General features: G+C 41.1%; 1 protein-coding gene across 1 annotated transcript in view; it reads right to left on the reverse strand.

Moving 5' to 3' along the window:
• BARX2 (BARX homeobox 2) overlaps positions 1–17,066 on the reverse strand; it is a 36,532-nt gene extending 19,466 nt beyond the window's left edge. Inside the window, exon 1 of the mRNA XM_050910979.1 lies at positions 16,879–17,066. Within this exon, the coding sequence (XP_050766936.1) occupies positions 16,879–17,065 (187 nt within the window). The 5' untranslated portion in view covers position 17,066. The remainder of the gene's footprint in view (positions 1–16,878) is intronic.
• Positions 17,067–18,711: the final 1,645 nt, after the last annotated feature.

Here is an 18,711-nt window from a genome sequence, read left to right on the forward strand (position 1 = left end):
TTATCTCACATTAATAGATTGCATGAGCACTGCATTGAGACCTCTCTTTTGTGTCATACGATTACGAAACTCCTTAACGTGCCATTAATATATATGTTCATACTGAAGCAATGCATGTATCCTGTTATTGTGCAACCGGCAGTGTTTCCACAGGAACTCCTCCAATAACAGGCACATATACAGCACGTGGTTTTTCAAACCAAAATAACTTTTTTCAGCTTTTTTTTTTTTTTTTAAAATGTTCTTCTAAACCAAGAAAGACATTCTGCAAAAGATCAGCTGTGGCTGCCAATTTTCCCATGATGGTGATCTAAACAAGTCTGCAGGGAATATTTTTTATATTTCCCAAATACCACCATTACCAAGACTCTTTTATGTGGCACTGCTGGGATGAAACTCATCTTCGATTTGGCATTTCCATGCTCTCCCCACAGACGGCATGACAGACTCTCTACGTTGCCAGGGTTTACATTAAGCTTTGAAATGGGGGCCATATCCCACCTGGAAGGTTATTAGATAATCTGTCCAGAGAACTTAGGCAATTATTGGCATTTACTGCTATATGATGAAAAGCAACCAACACTACCAGTCCATCAAGCTGAATTGGTTTGCTTTGCTCACCAATGGCATAATAGTTATGAGGGATCTTTTAAATTCTGAGAGCTAAATAAGCCTTTAATTTATGTTTGGTGAACCACATATGAAAAAGCATTTCAATTCTAACATTTTAAACAAAATCCTACTCATCTTTTTCTCTCTCTTGAAGTATCGATGCCATGCCTACAGCTGTCTCTGTTTCCATCCCGGAAGATCTGCTGGGAAGCCAGATCCAAGGTCTTTCAGTTTATGCAGAGCTTTAGGAGACTTGCTTGGACACTGCAACCAATTTCACTGGCTTGAAATAGATTTTCTCCAATTAATTCAAGAGTGCCTTTTTAAGTCTTTTTCCTCCTTCCTTTATTAAGTCATTCTATAGAAATGAAAACCTTGAAGTTAGATGGATGCAATGTTGAATGCATACAGATATAGACATATAGGTGGTTTAATAAAAAGATGGCTTCTCTTCTGTGTCTAGCCTGTGTATTCAGACAGCCACAAGCACTCCACCACCACCACCTCCTTCACACATACAAAATGACACAGTGGGGGGAAAAAAATGCAACTGAAACTAAAGCAAAATCAGAAACTTATAATCTGATACAAGAATTGGCTCACAATAACTAAAGATTTCAAATTATTTTAGTCCTTTATTAAAGCTAAATTAATAAAACAAAGACAGACTGAGTTTAAGGCATTTGAATAGCTTTCCCCTTCCAAATTTATAAAGTTTCAGACTGACAACACATTCCTACTCCTTTCCAACTTGGAGGGAACAAAATAAGAATCTCGAAAGAAAAAGAAAAATCCTGTATTAAAAAAAAGAAATCCACGTGAGTTGTCTTTGCATACATTACAAAAAGGCAAAAAAAGGCATAATTTAAATTCTTTTCTCCTCTTCGTGGGTCACCTTTCATTAAATTGTTGAGAATAAAGCATACTCCCACCAAGAGGTTAACATCTCATTTCCAGTACTGCTTGGGTGAGGAGACCAAATAAAAATAAATGGCTTCTACAATAAGACACATCATCCATCGTCAGCATGTAAAACACAGTCATTAATCACAGAAGCAACCTACTTATTACGGGTATTCAAGCACTGGCAATACAAATGCTTATAAAACAGGGGCTCCTTTCATAATTCCCTGCCCTTGTCTCTCAATAGTTTAGAGGATTAACCCTTTTACAACGAGGGATGGGCAAACTGGTTTTGCCTAATTCCAAACCAACTTGACGTCATGGGTTCGAAAGTTCGACTTGAACTCAAACATTATCAGATGCAGTGCTGAGGGGAGACAGCAAGAAAGAGCTCAAGGGGAGAAAAAGGAAGGAAGACAGTGAAAGAGCAAATCGAAAAACCCAGCAGGGCATGGACAGAATGAAAAAAGTCCAGTAAACGGTCAAAGGATGGATAAAAATTGCTAATGAATGAGTTGAAACCCCTACAAAGTAATAAAAGCAGCTTTGTCTTAACACCTATCTTAATGTGATTTGTGGGGAAGTCTCTTCCCTCCTACAGACTTCTCTCTGGTGGGAAAAAATACAGATTTTATTTGTACTTAATTAATCCTCATGAAGAGCACAGTTAAACATATGCAATCCCCGCTGGCCATATTAATTTGGGCTTCTCTTGCATTTCTTAGCAAAGATTTTACAATACTTTGCACAAGCGTGTCATGAACCGCTCTTTTCCTTTAACTCATGGGAAAAATGAGGCATGCAGCGAGCATATAACCGGCTCCACATCATATGGTGAGTCGAGGACAAAGCCGAGTAGAGATGGCCAAGCCACCGACCGTCCACTGCAAAGTTCTCAGCTATTCCATGGGCTCTGCAAAATCACAAACTCCATTCAGTTATCCCTGTTCCCAACAGCGGCATGTCCCAAGCTGCCAGCTAAATGAATGCTCAGCAGAAAACATTCATATATTTACAGTCTGATGCAATTCCTTTTCTTTTCCTACACACCCAGAAGTTCTATTGACTTCAAGGAGTAAATAAGAAGTGGGGACATGGGGGAAATCAAGAGGTACTGAGAAAGCAATATTTGGACATAATCTGCAGCATGCAAAGGTGAAATTAGAGTTTAAAACACATAAGCCTCACTGTTTACTGATTGTTGTAAAAAGGGAGACATCTGAATGAAGAAAATTCTTGTGGAGAGAAATTAGATGAGGTGTGTATTTGAATTTTCTCACAAGGTGCAAACTGGCCCCAGTTCAACCAGAGGCAATAACTTTCCAAACACTTAAATTAACTTTCTCATCAACTGGACAAACATTTCCAATGTCAGTATCAATTACTGGAGGCACATGACCCATGATTGGCTTTGGGGAAAACAAACATTTGGAGAAGACAAATTAAAAGAGTCCACTACATTTTAAGCCACACTGAAGCTATGCACCAGGTACTGGAAACGAACACTTAAAGTTCCTTCGGGATGGATTTTTCAGTTAATTAACAAAGCAGCAACAGGCAGCAGCAGCTATCCCATCGCAACTTTCTTCATATGTACGAAATACTCAGTGAATACCTTGTAGGCATGACTGGTTTCAGGGTAAAGTGGGCTATGTCCTGGCAAATCGTCAGCAAGAAGTTCAAATCATTGCAGAGGTACTCACAAATTCAGCACCGGCTCTGCTTCCTAAGAAATATCGGGAGTTTTCCCCAAGATATTTCCCCTAAAGGAAATGTTTTTCTTCAACCGAAGTTGCCGTCAATGCACCGTGATGAATGAAAGCGTTTTCAGTATCCTTCACTGTCCAAAAGGATTTTCTATCCCATAATTTACTCCAGGAAAGCACCATTTTTATTTTGCAGGCATATACTCAGAGAGAGAGAAACACAATCAGCAGGTAAAAACATTATCACTGGTTTTGCTTTTTGAAAGGTAATACCAAAGTTAAGATCGCTGCTGAGTTAATATGAGTCAAACAAATCACGCCTAGGCTCTACTAAGCAGTCAATATCTGTGAATAGATAATAGTAGTGCTCAGTTTTTAAACAGCTGTCAACTGATTTTAATGCATTTTTACAAGTCGTAACATGACTAACCGCGCTAATATTAAGAAGGGAGAAATAAGGCATGGATCACAGGAACCAGTTTTTTCAAACATTAAAACCACAGATAGTCAACTATCGCTATCAAGTTGTCTGCATTGCTTTTGTGGTAGCGTCTCTGTTTACTGACGGGGAAGAAGACAGGCAGTATTTTTTCCTAAGTTGCGTATGTGCCGTAGAAGTCCTATATCAATGTTTATCACGGTTGTATCCCTTTTTCCTGATTAACACTGCTGGGTGGGTATCACTTTTACCCTTCTCTGAAGGACAGAAATTTCTATTTCATAGTTGCAAGCTCGTCCGAAAGCGTTAGTGGAAGCTATTAATTGATCCTGCTATTAATAGAAATGCATGGAAAACAGAAAAGGATACAAAAAAAGGCGAAACAACTATGAAAACTGTGACAGCATAAAAGAAAAGGAAATAATTTGCCAAACTGAGTTTGTCAGACTAAAAACGAAGTCCATTTAACCAGCTAAACAGCTCTGAAGACACCCCAACGCTCCTGTGCTAGCTGTGCATGCAGTCAAATCGATCTTTTTCAGTTCCACCCATGTCCCATTTTCTGTCCTTTCACTGCTCTGCAAATGTCCAGCACCTCCATCCGCCACAAAGACCTTTCACAGAGCCAGAGCGATGTCGTGTCCTTAGTTAAAACAAGGATCAGGCCCTATCTTTCATTTTAAACGCAGCTGCTTACGAAGACAGAAAACAAACCAGACCAATTGCAAAGCCTGCAGAAGTCCTTTCAGCGCTTGGCACTGACTGGGAGATCATCTGTCTGTGGGGACGAATTTAGTTCACTCCGAGAGACAGGAATGACCCCAGTTAACAGCTACTCCCTGTTGTATAGGCAGCAACCCATGTCTCAAGCTTTTGACAGATCTTTAGGGATGGCACTTAGGATGCGGTGCTAAAACCTCCTGGGACAGCCTACCCCGTCAGGCAAATGCAAGCCAGGAAACCCTATACCTGCCAACTTTGAGCTGCTCCAAACAGCGGGAGATGCCTTCGCCCTGCTGGAAAAGGGATGGCGAGGAGAAATTCTGAGGACAGAACAAAAAGGATCAATCCTGAATTTATAAAAAAACCAATACATAAATTGTCTTAAAGCAGGCTTGTGAATCACAATTTAAAAGACAGTCTCCCTGATTTTCTGAAAACACCACCATATGTTGTTAAACTCGAATGTATTTATAAATCCATCTTTTTATCATGTAGGTTATTTCTTTTTAAATAGTATTTTGGATGCTGTACTTTGTTCAGCTGAGACAAAGATGACTATCTATAACCATTACAGTTTTGAGATTAGCTCACGCAAAAGTTTCAGTGGTTAATGAGCTGATACACAAGTAAACTCTCTAAATTCAGACAATTAGATGAAACAACACGGGGCTTTCTACAGTCTCTTTTCAGTGATCTTTGCTGTCTCTTCTCATGCACTCGCTAGCCAGCTAGTCTCTGATGGACAGAAATACATCTGAAGTATCAATTGCCGTGACATCTCTTCACAACAGACAGGTGCTATAGGGGTCAGGCACCAGTCTAAGAGGTCTCTGCCTCTCAGCCGCAAGAAAAAGGGTTTCAACAGAGCTGTACATATAAAACACTATCAGTCCGGGATTTCGTAAATGCTTTCTTTTTAAATGTAATTTAAGTGCTAAACTACCTTATAATAATGTGCTTTTAAATGTTTACAGTTAAGGCATAATTGAATTTGACTCATTTTGGCCCTGATCCAACTCCAATTTAATTGACTTCAGTGGGAGTTGGACTGGGCTCTAAGTAACTTTAACTAAAATAATCTATCAATTGTTCCTCACCCACTTCATCAAACTCCTTCCCATCATTTATGGTTGCTCTGTAATTTATTGCAACAAGGCAAAACTAACCCTTCTAACTTCTGGCACGGCTTCCTGTCCCTCAGTGGAGAATTTCACTACTATCCGGCAACCTAAACCAAAGCTGCTTAAGGAAAGCCAAAGAGCACGACGAAGAGCAGACGGCAGAGATCCAAACTGCCTAGTACTGTCCTCTGCTGTTACAGAAAACTTCAAATATCAGCTCCTCCACTATTTAGTCACCGCAGGAACAAAATGAACTGTTAGCAAAGCTGTCAAGAGGAGGTTTTGAACAAAATAGACAGAAGGGTGAAGCAAAATGTATTCACAAACTCACGCAAATGTTTTGCGGCCAAAAAACCCCATTTGCTTCAGACTTCTCACCTTTATATTGTATCAATGATTACGTTACTCATTTCTATTTCAGGGGGACTTTTCATATTTTTCCTCTTTCAGCCACATGAATAAACGCAAGCCAGAGCACTAGGCCCTCCTAAAGACGTATAATGTTATGCAATTATACATACGTGACATGTACAGCAGGCAAGTAGATACTTTCTATACGGAAGTACCACCACTGCTAATTTTGCTTCAAAGATGACAGGTTAATCTGTCATAGAAAACCCTATTTAAATAACCACAAACATATCACACACGTTTCTCTGTCTTGGAAAAGAAAAGGAGATGCTTTTATTAAGGCTTCAACACTTCTGTACTTACACAACGCTGTTATTGTTTTTTAATGTGTAAACGTAGGCAGCTGTACACTAGATGTGGCAACAGGTACCTGTACACTCGAAGGGACCTGTTCTTGCTTCAACCTTAGTTCTGAAGATGTCTATTAAAATTTAATTCGGATTAAATCCAACCCCTGTAAGGTGAAATCCCAGTTAAAAAAAAAAAAAAAAAAAAAAGAATTTGCATCAGCAGGAAAACTAGCCATTAACTATTCTGTAACTTGCAAGATAATCATTAGTAGAAATATCCAAAGCCAAATGTTTAAAGATGACTTGATGACTACATTGAAAACTCTCTTATTTGGAAGAAAATCCAAAATGAGTAGCAAGATTATCTGAGTTACAGGGCAAACACAAAAGCTTCCAATTCAAACCCTTCTTTGCATGAGTAGTCCTGTTGAAGTCAGCCAACTAACTACATGAGTAAAAACCACTGGCATGTTAAAGAATTTACAAGATAAGACCTGAATACGCACATCCAAACACATTTTAAGGTCATTGTAAGGTTGTTGCTCCAATCTCACAGAAAAAAAGAGCATATGTATTTGCAAATTTTCTGTCATCATATTTTCAAAGGGAATTGTATTTTAGTTATTTAGGAAGTTCTGGAAAACTTTTTTTTTTTTTTGAGGGAAGGAGAAAAAGTGTGGGGGTTTTTTTAATAGAAAAATGAAAAAACAAAGCAGGGATTTTGTCTGGGAGCTGTTAAGGGTAGTGTTCTTTCAGGTTTTGAGTTTTAGAGAGAGCTCAAATATTCTGGAAATAAACACTGCCAAAACCATAGTTTTATAAAAATCTTGTACAGGGAAAAGACTGTATTTTCCCACTCATCACATACGCCAGGATATTCTTCTACAAAATGTCTTGTTGTTTTTATTGAAAGTAATTTCTCCTTACTGGACTATATATATTTATGCTCTACAAAAGTGGCAACTATGAAGAGGTATGCACAGACCAGTCACAAAAACGGAATTAATTGGGGGTTTCTGTGCATGGTGGGTTTTTTTTTTATAAGGAAGAGATGCTGGCCTGCCTTTCCATGTGGCACACTTCAGAGAGAGAGATTTACACAGACAGGTAACTGATATTGACCCCAAGAACACTACTACCCTCACGAATTCTCATCAGGTAGCTAGGAGCAGAATCAAACCTTTAGCATCCTCATGGCACATGTTCTACCAGCATCGCCCAGACCCCGCTGGACTTGTCCCCTCTGGGCGCCAGGATATGTTCAGAGGACATGTGAGAAGCAGCAAGTATGTAACTTCATTTGCAACACCGGGATGTGCTAACTGCAGTTGGAAGAGATTTGAATGTGGGGTCCACATTCGGGAAGATGGAGGATTTTTGGGGAAAGGCTGTTCTTCACCCTTCCCTTTAGTTACTTAAATGGGTCTCAGCGCCGAGTACCCCAACACCTGTCCGAAATATCAGCAACTGGTAACTTGGTGTTCTTCCGACTTGTGTTCTGGCCAAGAGAAACGAGGGAGAAGATGCCAAGAATCAGTCAAAACGTAAAGTTGCATGAGAGGAAAATGGAAAATATTAAGTGTTTACTGTGTTAGCCAGGTCCTAACACCAAATCTCTCTATATTTTTTAAGATGTCATTAAAATGTAGCTTTGGGAGTTTCACATCACTCAACAAGGGCTAGAAGCCTCTCAGCAAGATTCTCCCAGAGTGCTAGGAACACAAGAAATAATAGATAATCGGGGGGGGGGAGGAATCCATCTCCAGTGTTTCCCTGGATGGCAATATTAATATGACCTCACGATTTATTGCCGCTAAGCTACTCTGAAACTCTCGCATTCGTCTCACCCATACAATCCATGGTGGGAGCGATCAGACACGGCACGGAAACTCTTCCTAGCAGAGCAAGAAATGTGAGCAATGCAAAGAGGGGACACTTTCCTGTGTAAGTCAGTGTGAGAGGACACTGTCGTGCCCATCAGCAGGAGGCATACCTTGGTCTGTCTCATCTGAGTGATGCAACGCTGTGCTCCACTCCCTGCCGAGTAAAAGCGTACATGGGACATCTACTGCTCAGCTCCCATTAGCTTGTTCTTGTGATCCTGTTCTGTTACGGACTCTGTCTTGGCTTACACAAATACAGCTGAGATCACAAATCAGGTCCTAAGCTTTCCAAGGAACTATTATTTCCTCGCAAATGAAGCTCACGTTAACGTGTTCTGGCTTCTGCAGTCCAGCTGGAGCAATTCTTAAATAGAACTGACTGAAAACATTCAGTTGTAACTTCCTTTCATCAAAAAAGAAAAAGAAAAAAAAAGAAAGAAAATTTTGCAACACAGAAAGTAACTTCATTGCTTTGCCAAATATCTCATAAAAAGGAAAGTGTTAGAAAGTTTTTTTTCAGCCTTTAGAAGATATGTTTTCAATATTTTATTCCAGATCAACTATTTTCTCTGATCTGATTTTCCCCACACCCACACTTTTTAAACTTTTAACTTGCCAAGATAAACCTAAAACATTTTGCTTCACTCTGAACTGAAAAGGACAAGTGATCATTATTTCTTCTATCTACCAACAAACCAAAACATCCATTTTTCTGACTACTCCTAGTATTTTCACTTTGATGTAACGAAATTTTGTACATGGTCTGCAAATGCAAAGCCTAAGTTTCCAGTTCCTCCAAGCAGGGCTGCACAGTCACCTCTAACTGGACAAGGTATCAAGGGTAAAAGCGTAAGAAATAGATCATCAGAATCAAGAAATTAAGATCATCTGAGCAACAGAGAGCGAGAGCAGAGCCTCTGTCTAACCCAGTAAATGCCAGCAGTGGATTAAGAAACAACTCTAGCCAGTGTATTGAGCAATTCGTCTACAGAGATCAGTTCCTGATGTGAAGATCAATTCCAGATGATCAGCTCTGCCATCCATCGTGTGCAGTTGCATGCAAATCTTCCTTCCTCACAGGCTTGCACTGAGGGCATGGAAGCGACTTAAAGTCAGAAAGGCAGAGATTTCTTTCAATCATCCAGACCTGCTTACAACACTCCTATCAGCATTCAATCCTTTCTGAAGGTGGATCAACGCTCCGATCAACACACCGCCAAGATGATGATACTGCGAGCTGTCCTCCACCATGCTCTTTCACTGGAAAACATATGTAATGCTCAACACAAGTAAACAGAAGAAAAAACAAAAAAGTCTCCTCAGCTACCACTCTGCTCTGTTCCCTCGTGGCCTGGCAAGTTGACTGGGAGCTTCACACAACTCACTGGCTCAAAACAGTCTCACTTCTTTCTCCCCAACTTCCCCAGTGAAGATTCTTGCCCTTGCTCTTACCCAGCTGGTACTGAAGGCAGCAATGCTGGCGAACATTTATTCTACTACACAAGTCTCTCTGTTCCTGCATTTTACAGCAGCAAGTTGAATAAAAGTCATAAAAATAATAATTGCAACAACTTGAGAGCTGTGGCCCTAGGTCTGTATTGCGCAGTCTCCAAGAGCAGTGTCCAAATTGAGGATACTTTTTACAAATCTACAGCATTTAAACCTAAAACAGTGTGTAGATGGATTTAAACTGTACTTCAGTGCAAGCCGTGAGGCTCTGGAAAATATGGTATAGGTGTCAATTTTCCCAGTGGAATCCCACATTCATTAATACCTCCTATTATAGCATTCCTCCACAATGCTTATTCATGCTTAACCACAACCACAAAGCTGATTACTTTCCACAGTAGGTTTTATTGCAATCACTGGGGTGTGATTTTGTTTTGCTCCATGTAGTTTTGCCTTTCATTAACTTCTTTTATTCACTATTAACCGTACTGAGATACAGACAGCAAAATTCAGTCTTGATTCCAAATTTTTTAATACCTAGCATTGAAACTTCTTTAGAGCCAGATTTCCCTGCTCAGTCTAAGTGAGACCTGTTTCCAAATCCAGATTCTGATCTAGCTTTGCTTCTGAAATACCACCTCTAATATTGGACATAATCTGATGGAGAAAATGGACAGACTCTTCTCCGACTACATAGTTACTGTCAGCCAGCCCATTATTTTTCCTCATATGCCACTTTTTGGCATTTCTGAACTATGTTTTCTACTAAAGACATCAAAACATGTAAAAACTAAGGCGGACATCCTGAAAAACGCCAAGCTCTTTAAAATTAAATTTTGTGCCTAATTTTCAGCAGTTACAGATGAATCCACTTTCAAAGCCCACAGCGTTTGTTTGGTTTACCTCGGCTGATAAGCTGGTCTTCAGCGTGATTGCTACAGAAGGACTTCTTGTTGTAGGGCTAAAATGGATGGGGAGTTATTTGGCTGAGAGTTTTGAGAAAACTCAGACTTCCCTGAGGTTGCAGCTGAATAAATCACGCTATGGGAGCAGGGAGACAGTCCCGACAGCAAATTCTGACTTTTCTAGGTTTTCAGAGGAGCACTCCGAGACATCAGCGTAAATGTGACTGCATCTTCTAGGATCTGTATGCAACAACGTCATCTGTGAATTATCTTACATTTATTAAGAATACTCGATAGCTTCCCTAATACTGGATCAGAGACACCTACAGAAGCAACACTTCGTATTTTTCAGGATTAATAGATTTCCTTTGTCATTTTGCCTTCACTTCTTGCTATTAAACCATAGAATTATACCAATCTTTGTAAGCTAAACCCAATAAATATAAGGGGTTTATAAAAGATTTTTTTTTCTTCATATGTTTGCACAAATAATCAGAAAAAATCCCAAACAGTATTGCAGCAATGTAGATTTCCACACAGAGACACTTAGAGATTTGCAATTTAAGTTGGCACCTATCACTCTCTACTGCCATATAAACACGCATATTCATTTTGGCCTGCTTCCCTCAACAAATACATTTTGGGACACAGGTCTTTAATGGACCTCCCGAGTCCCATCGAGTCCCAGCTCCTGCCATTGCAGGCACACATTTAAGACATCTAGGTCTCCTGAGCACCCACTTCACACACCACAAGACCAAAACTCTTTCCAACACCTTGTAATAATGACTGGGATGCCACAGCAAACCCTTACATCTGCAGCGTACTGGGGGATGGCAATCAAACCTCAGCTGAAGATGCAGGGCTGACGGGAGGCTGGGTTCAAGTTAGCCTGGTAGAAGGTATACCCACCACTTTCTATTAGCTTTATTTAACGGGATTAATCCAGCTGTTATGTTTCAGATAACGCACTTTGAACGGATGGCATCTCATTTTTCCCCACGCTGGGACATACACTCCATGGATTCCCTCTTCCTTTCCCACAGTGCCCTGCTTTCCCCCAGGAACTCTGTAACATTATCCGTTCAATTTAAAGGAAAAAGGTTCAGCAAGTATTTGAGCAAAAGAAATGGCTTCCACCCCAATTTTAAATAATGTCCCAGAGCAAATTCAAACCTTGCCTATATCACGGCCTTTGTGAAGAGAATCAGAAGGAATCTCGTTGTGAGGTCACACGTAAAAACTGAGCTGTTTTAAGACGCAATAAATCTACTTTCTCACCATGGTTTCCTAAAAAGGCTGACAAGACTGACTGAGGACCAGAAACATCAAAGCTCACACTTTATCACACAAGCAATGATTCCCACAAGCCCCAGTGGTTGCAGGTATTGGTTAATCCAGAAAATATCAAATATACCAGGAAAATGACAGCTCAAAAAAACTTCGGGATAAGCAGTTCCCAATTTCATTGTCCTAAGACAAACCAACAGAAGACAGACAAAAGAACTGGAAAAGAAGAAATCAAGTTTTGAACAATTCTATACAAGATACCTGCCTACATTAAAACCCAATTGCACAAATACTGAATAAGGTCTCATCCTCAAAAAACAAAGAAACAAACAACCAACCAACCAACCACCAAACCAAAAATCCCAATAATAATTTCAAGGAAGCAAATCATAATTATTAGTCTTCTTTAAAGGCAACTTGTTCCACAGACTAGCAAACAGAGTAGTAAACTTTCACAAAGATGTAAACAAGCTGAGAAAATCAAGGTTATGTCCACTTCCAGAAGTTGTGGCGCTTTTAAATATACACAGAGCAGTACGATCCCCTTTAACACAGCTCCCCTTACCTAAGTGTAAATCTTTTTATATCCAAGTAGCTAATTCTCTCAGAAGACAAGTAAGGCCACACCAACATAAGGCATCTTTGTGCCTGTAAAACTACATTCGTGCAAGGCGTTGTTCCAGTATAGCAGCTGTAGCAGATAAAAGAGAAAGCAGCGCAGTCCTACCTGAGATGTGTACTAGTAAAAAACCTTTGTGGAGAACGGAAAGAAATTCCACTGATGCTCATTGGGATTTAAATTATAAATCACTAAGATACTTTCAAATTTGAGGGTTTTTTTATGAGCTCTGGAATAGGTCCTGGTAGAAACTAATACACAGCATAGACAATAAATAATTTGTACTACCAACTTTGCTACAATAAACTGAAGACTCTAAAAGCTCTCTCTTGAAAAAGGCAACACAATTCTTTTTAATCCAGCCATCTCAGTTCATTTGGGTAGTTTAGAAAGGACATGCAAGACCAATATTGTTGATTATTAATACAAAACATCACGAATTCCACTATCGCCAGGGACAGCACACAACTTCCCCCCCCACCGCCCCGGCCATGACCACCCTGGCTTTTATTTCTCAAGCAATTTTAGTTACTTTGATAAATATGAAGCATTTCCAGCTTGACCTCCTAACTTTGTACACTGATAATGTCCTTTGATTCTTTATCATGCCCGGAGCTACAAATATGGCAATTGGATTTTGAATGTATCGCTAAACCAAGATTTTAGAAAATCCAGGAAACAAACCAGAATTGGTATAGACTCGCCTACAAATATTTTAAATGTAAAATTGAAAAATTATATGAAGACAATTTGAAAAGTGATTCCTATAGGACTCTGCTCAGTTGAAAAGCAACCTTCAGAAATCACTATAACGAACCAAGCACAGTATAAACACTGTAAGCATTACTTATACAAATAAATTAGATATGACATAATATGAAAAGCCAATAAAAATATAAATATCATGAAACAAAATAAATAATGTTTTCACTAAGGCATCACAATCCAAAAAGTCATAAATCAAAGAGGTATTAACCACCATCTGAAAATATTTCTGTTTTAATAGCTTTTTTTTAAAATTTTTTTAATTATAATGGCTCTGAACCTGGGCTAGCATTTTGTTACAGATTCAGTATGAGTACAGCCTTGTTTATCTGGCTCAATAAATGCCACCATATATGTTCATCCACCAAATTTTAAGCTACTGATGGATCCTTTTTACAAGGGATTGCATTTTTCTTTCCAAAGAAAAATTTTGGTTCGGGCTCATTCCAAGCTCTTCGCAATGGGAATCTCCCCAGTGAGATCGGTGAGCTTTGCATTAGACCTCCTGAATGCTCCTTACAACTAAAATGTCAGTCTTCGACTTCACGATGCACAGGAAAAGTCCCGAACGCTCCTTCCACCCCCCATCCCCCTCCACTTGACAAATTTGTTTTGTCCCAATTCAGCTACACATGCTTAAATATTTAACGTTTGACCATAGCCAAAAGAAAAAATATTTTCCATTTGGTTACCAAGGTTTTTCAGAACTCTTCACTTAACAAAGGATGTTGTTAAACACACGTGCTGCACAACTACAACATCTTACATCTTTCAGCTCCAAATAAATTATAAAGGCATATCAGACTTCTCTGACTTCACCCAAGATGAAAGAACTATTAACTCTTTAGCCCATGAAAACGCCTACAAAATTTGACTCCTGACTTGAGAAAAAGCCGTGCTGCTGAAGAGAAGTTCAGCTGAAGTAACTCATTACTCATTACTGTTTCACACACTCCCAAGTCCCAGCTATGACTATACTGGCAAGGTAAATTTCTGTGATTTAGGTTAAGACTCATTTTTTTTTTAGACCACAGAGAGACAAAGTGCTCGCTCCCTTCCTGATTAACTGAAGAGACAAAGGAAACGCAGGCAGTAAGTTAAATGCCATAGTGCTGTATTTCTGCAGTCTTTAGTCCCTAAGTGGTTTGGGTTTTTTTTTGTTTGGTTGGGTTTTGTGTTTTGGTTTTTCTTTAAACAGATTTGTATTGGGTATTTTTCAAATTCTTTCACATTTAGTTATCTTTTGTGGTATTGTCCATTTCTTAGACAATGACAGAATTTCCTCTCTTTTATAATAAAAAAAATTTCCATTACCTAATACATATAGGACTTTGATTGTACATATAAACCTTAGAAGGCTTACAATTTGGAAGCGTGGACTTTTGTAGCAGTTTCTTTTATGGTTTTAATCCCGCAAGCAAATCTCTCTCTGTACTTCACTTCTCAAGCACTGCAACTCCATAAAGCTTATTCCATTAGAAGCAGATACTCACAATCCACCCTGACACAGGGACAGGCCAGAGCTTGGGCTAGAAACACAACCTTGAGGGCAAATTCATTAAAGATTCCAGGCACAAAGAGAAATAAGGCTTTAATTGAACAGTAACCACAAGAATCTTGCTAGCATCACTCAGAATTCACTGCTGAATCATTTGAGGATTATTAATCATTATTTAATGAATATATATTAGTCTTGCAAAGACCACGTTTGCTATACTTGACACAGAACTACATAGTAAAAAAAAGTCTCTCTTTTTTCCCATGGGGGTGGTGAGAGTCAAAACAGCTGCTGGGAAGCACCCCACCCATCAAAAATACCAAGGATCTCTTAGCCTAAAGGTGACATTCAAACCGTATTTTGTGATGCCGAGTTAGTCGTACATGCTTCTGGATGTTGGTAAATATTCAGGTTAATATTCCTTTTGGGTGCTAAAGGGAGCTTTCTTTTCTAATGCTTCCTCTTTCTGTACAGAAAGAGATAGGAATCTCTTTCCTCTTTCTGGCAGACTGAGGTCTGTGGAAGTCACGCGACTGACTCCGATGTGAGCAGAATTGGGCCCTCTCTGCGTAACTGCAAGCTGCCACACACTGAAACCATTTGGGAAGTTCATGCCTATTTTGGCCAAGCACTGAATTTCACTGTCTACGCAGTAGTGAGGGATCAGCTCTGAAAAATTCCCTTGTCAGCAATATCTTGATTAACAACCAGATCTTCTTGTATAAAAATATGTCAGCAATTAGTTAGAGAAGGCAAGGAACGTCACGCACAAATCGATCGGAAGAAAAAAATGCTGAATGAGGATCACACTATTCATGTAACTTCTTCCCAAAAGCTGGTCATCATGGGTCTTAATTATGATCCGGCCTCCTAATCCCTTCTGGATCTTTAACTATTAGTATTTACAAAATAAATATTGAGGTTGGAGGAAGACTTATGCTTGGACCAAGGGTTTACCCTACTCGTCAAACTCTTAGGTAACCTAACAGCAAGTTTTATATTAGCACAGCTCCACTAAGACCTGAAAAGCTCCTTCTTAATTTATATTCAGCTAAGCATTAAAAACAAAACAAAACACCATACCTAAGCTGAAGTTCAGGCCTTGAATTTTTAAACACAATGCAATACAAATGCAAAATGAACATTCCCAGGAAAGAGAAAGGAAAAATAGAATTTTATGACCTTGAAATAGATATTATTTTACTGGGAATTTACAAATATTTTTCAATAGTTAAGATTTTTTGAAGAACGTATTTTTAAGTTTCAGTTTCATCATCTGATTCTCGTAAGACATTAGGGGTCACCATTGGAAGTGTGGCCTTATGGGAAGAATATAAATCTGGAAAACTGCCTACTTCACCAGAAAAAGAAAAGTTCTTTTTCTTTTTTTAAATCTGGAATGCATTATAAGAATGATATTTTTACTTTTAACATGGATTTTTAAAAGCTTACATTACACCAATCTGTTTGTGAAATTTAATAACGCCCATGGTCAACACCCAATCGCTCATTTTTTTGCATTAAAATCAGTGGTGTCTGTCCAGGACAGAGATCCATTTGTATGTGTTTATTTGTGGCATTTATGTCTGCAAAATCAGTAGAAGTATTTTCACATCTTCTCTGTCAGAAATAGCCTAACTTCTTTCAAAGGAAGAAAGAATTTAGGGTCGAAAATACAGTGTCTCAATAGCAGTTTTTCTCCTTTTTCAAATTTTCTATTAATTTCTTTGTACTCCCACAGATGCCAATGAAAAAACCACCGATGGTTTCAACGAGCACAAGATCAAGGCTGCTTCCTAAAGGACCTGTGCTCCTGTTCACTGATTATCATTTGCATTGGTTATTGATCTGTGAACACCCCGAGGAAGATTCAGGCTGAATCCCACCACTGCACACGGAGATTAGCAACGCGGCCCTGAAGCCTGAACAAATGACATCTTCCCCCTCCCCTGGAAAACACAGGGAGCGGGAGCAAATGCAAACCCTTCCGTTGGGGATGGGGCGTGAAAACTCGGGTGCACGGCAGGGACCGCGTTTGGGGGAAACTCCTTCGCTTCGGAGGAGCGGGACACGCAGGAGTTTGTTCGCCCCACCAAGGTAAGAGAGGCTTGGCTTGCAAACGGTGCCCGTGCGCCCCGATGCATCCTCCGAGCCCCTGGGAGGGGGCTGCTTCGCTCCCGTTTCCCTCGGGAGAGCCCCCCCCCGCCCCCGACCTCCCCTCCGGCTTCGCCCGCCGCCGGGCAGGGAGCGGGGAGCAGGCTTACCGGCGCAGGAGTGCAGCGGTTTGGGCCGGACCAGAAGGGACGGGCAGACGGAGTAAAGAGAAAGTTTCTCGAAGTAATCGCAGGTCTCCTTGGAGAGGATCTCGTCGATCATGAAGGTCTTGTAGCGCCGCCTGCCTGCCTTGGGGCGGCCGGGCGCGGCGAGCCGCGGCTGCGGCTGGCAGTGCATGGCGGGGCCGCCCGCCGGCCCCGGGGCTGCGGGGCTGAGCGGGGCTGCGAGAGCCGCGGGCGGCCGGGCATGGGAGCCCGGGGTGACCTCCGAGCGCTGCCCCCGGCTGCCGCTGCCGCCTCCCCGCTGCCTGCTCCGCTCCGCTCCGCTCCCCTCCGCGCTCGGGCGGCGGCGGCGCCGGGCTCCCCCGCTATATAAACCTTCCGATAAGCATCTCTCCACGTCCTTTTTAGGACGCTCCGGCTGTCAATCAGGGCGCCCGCTGCTCCCCGGCGAGCACCATTGTTACCCTGCGCCGGGCTGGGAGGATCCCGCCGATCCTCTCCCCTCCCTGCTCTCTATTTTAAGATACTGGGGTGTGTGTCTGTCTTTCTTTCTGTCTTTTTTTTTTTTTTTTTGGTGCAAAAACTGGAAAGGTTCCAGATTGGGGCTGGCTTCCTCCCCCCCCCTTCCTTCTCTCCCCCCCCCCCCCCCCCGCTCCCCTCCCCTAGCCTGTAATTAGTTTAAAAAAATTAAAAGTGCACATCCCGCAAATGCGGGCTGCCGGCGGGAGAGCGCCTCTTCCCGAGCCCGTACGGCTTGCTCCGATCGGCATCAAACCTATTCCCCAGTCGCGAAGTGCTGGAGAGCGGCAGGGGAAAAAAAAAAAAATTACTATTTATAGGTGCCTTGCTGAAGCAAACGCTGCCTTCTCCGGGGCAGTGTTACTCAGTCCCCGGGCTGCTCTCGCAGCCCGAGATGATTTACTGGCGGATCGCCGCTTATCTCAGCTGGATTTTTGCAAAGATGAGCTTGGAGCCCCTTCTGCTGAGGACAGACCCCACGCAGCCCACCGGCAGTGCATATGGGGTGCCCAGGTTTCCCCGCTCCGCCAAAGCTGTTTTTCCTCGCAGGCTTGAGCCCTGAGTTTTATTTCTCTGCTCTGTGGCCTCTCTGCGGCGGTTCCCCTGATTTGCAGGGAGGATTGCTCCCAAATGAGGATTTTAGCCCGCTGAGAAATTACACCGCGCCCCGTTCGGAGTCAGTGCGGTTTAGCACAGGAATCACCAGGCCACCTTATTCAGGGGAAGGTGTACCTCCCGATTAACCGGTTGCTGCATGGTTTTCCAGAAACCACAGCCTGCTCGCAACCACTTGTGGCCACAAACTTTAAACGGGTAAAGAGAGGCTCATTACGGAGATGTGCCACCCCCCCAAAAAATTATTTGCAGGCTTCAGACGAGGCTTTAAAAGTATAATCTGGAGAACATTATCAGCCACCTTTTAGTTTTCATGCTTTGGTGATCCACATGGCAGCAAACTCTTATTTTACTATTAGAAAACTCAATCTGTTTTTGCAGAAGGCAGCAACCATCTCAAACTCTCATAAACGATTTGAGCAACTTCTATTTTGCTGATCTATATTTTTAAAAGCCCTCGAAAATATATAAACTATCTTTAAACTCTTTTGTAAAAGCACTATTTCAATTACAAGTATCATTTGGCTTAAACTTCAGAGATACATTTGCCGATTTGGAGAGCCCTAAAGCCAAAAAAAGATACTCGCATTGTCCGCACACTGTCAAAACTGGAAGGCAGATGCAAGGAAATATAATACTTTTGAACTTTTTCCTTAAAAACTCATTATATGGTTTTAAAAAACACGG

This window comes from Gymnogyps californianus, chromosome 25 (assembly GCF_018139145.2).
Source record: "Gymnogyps californianus isolate 813 chromosome 25, ASM1813914v2, whole genome shotgun sequence".
Classification (NCBI taxonomy): domain Eukaryota; kingdom Metazoa; phylum Chordata; class Aves; order Accipitriformes; family Cathartidae; genus Gymnogyps; species Gymnogyps californianus.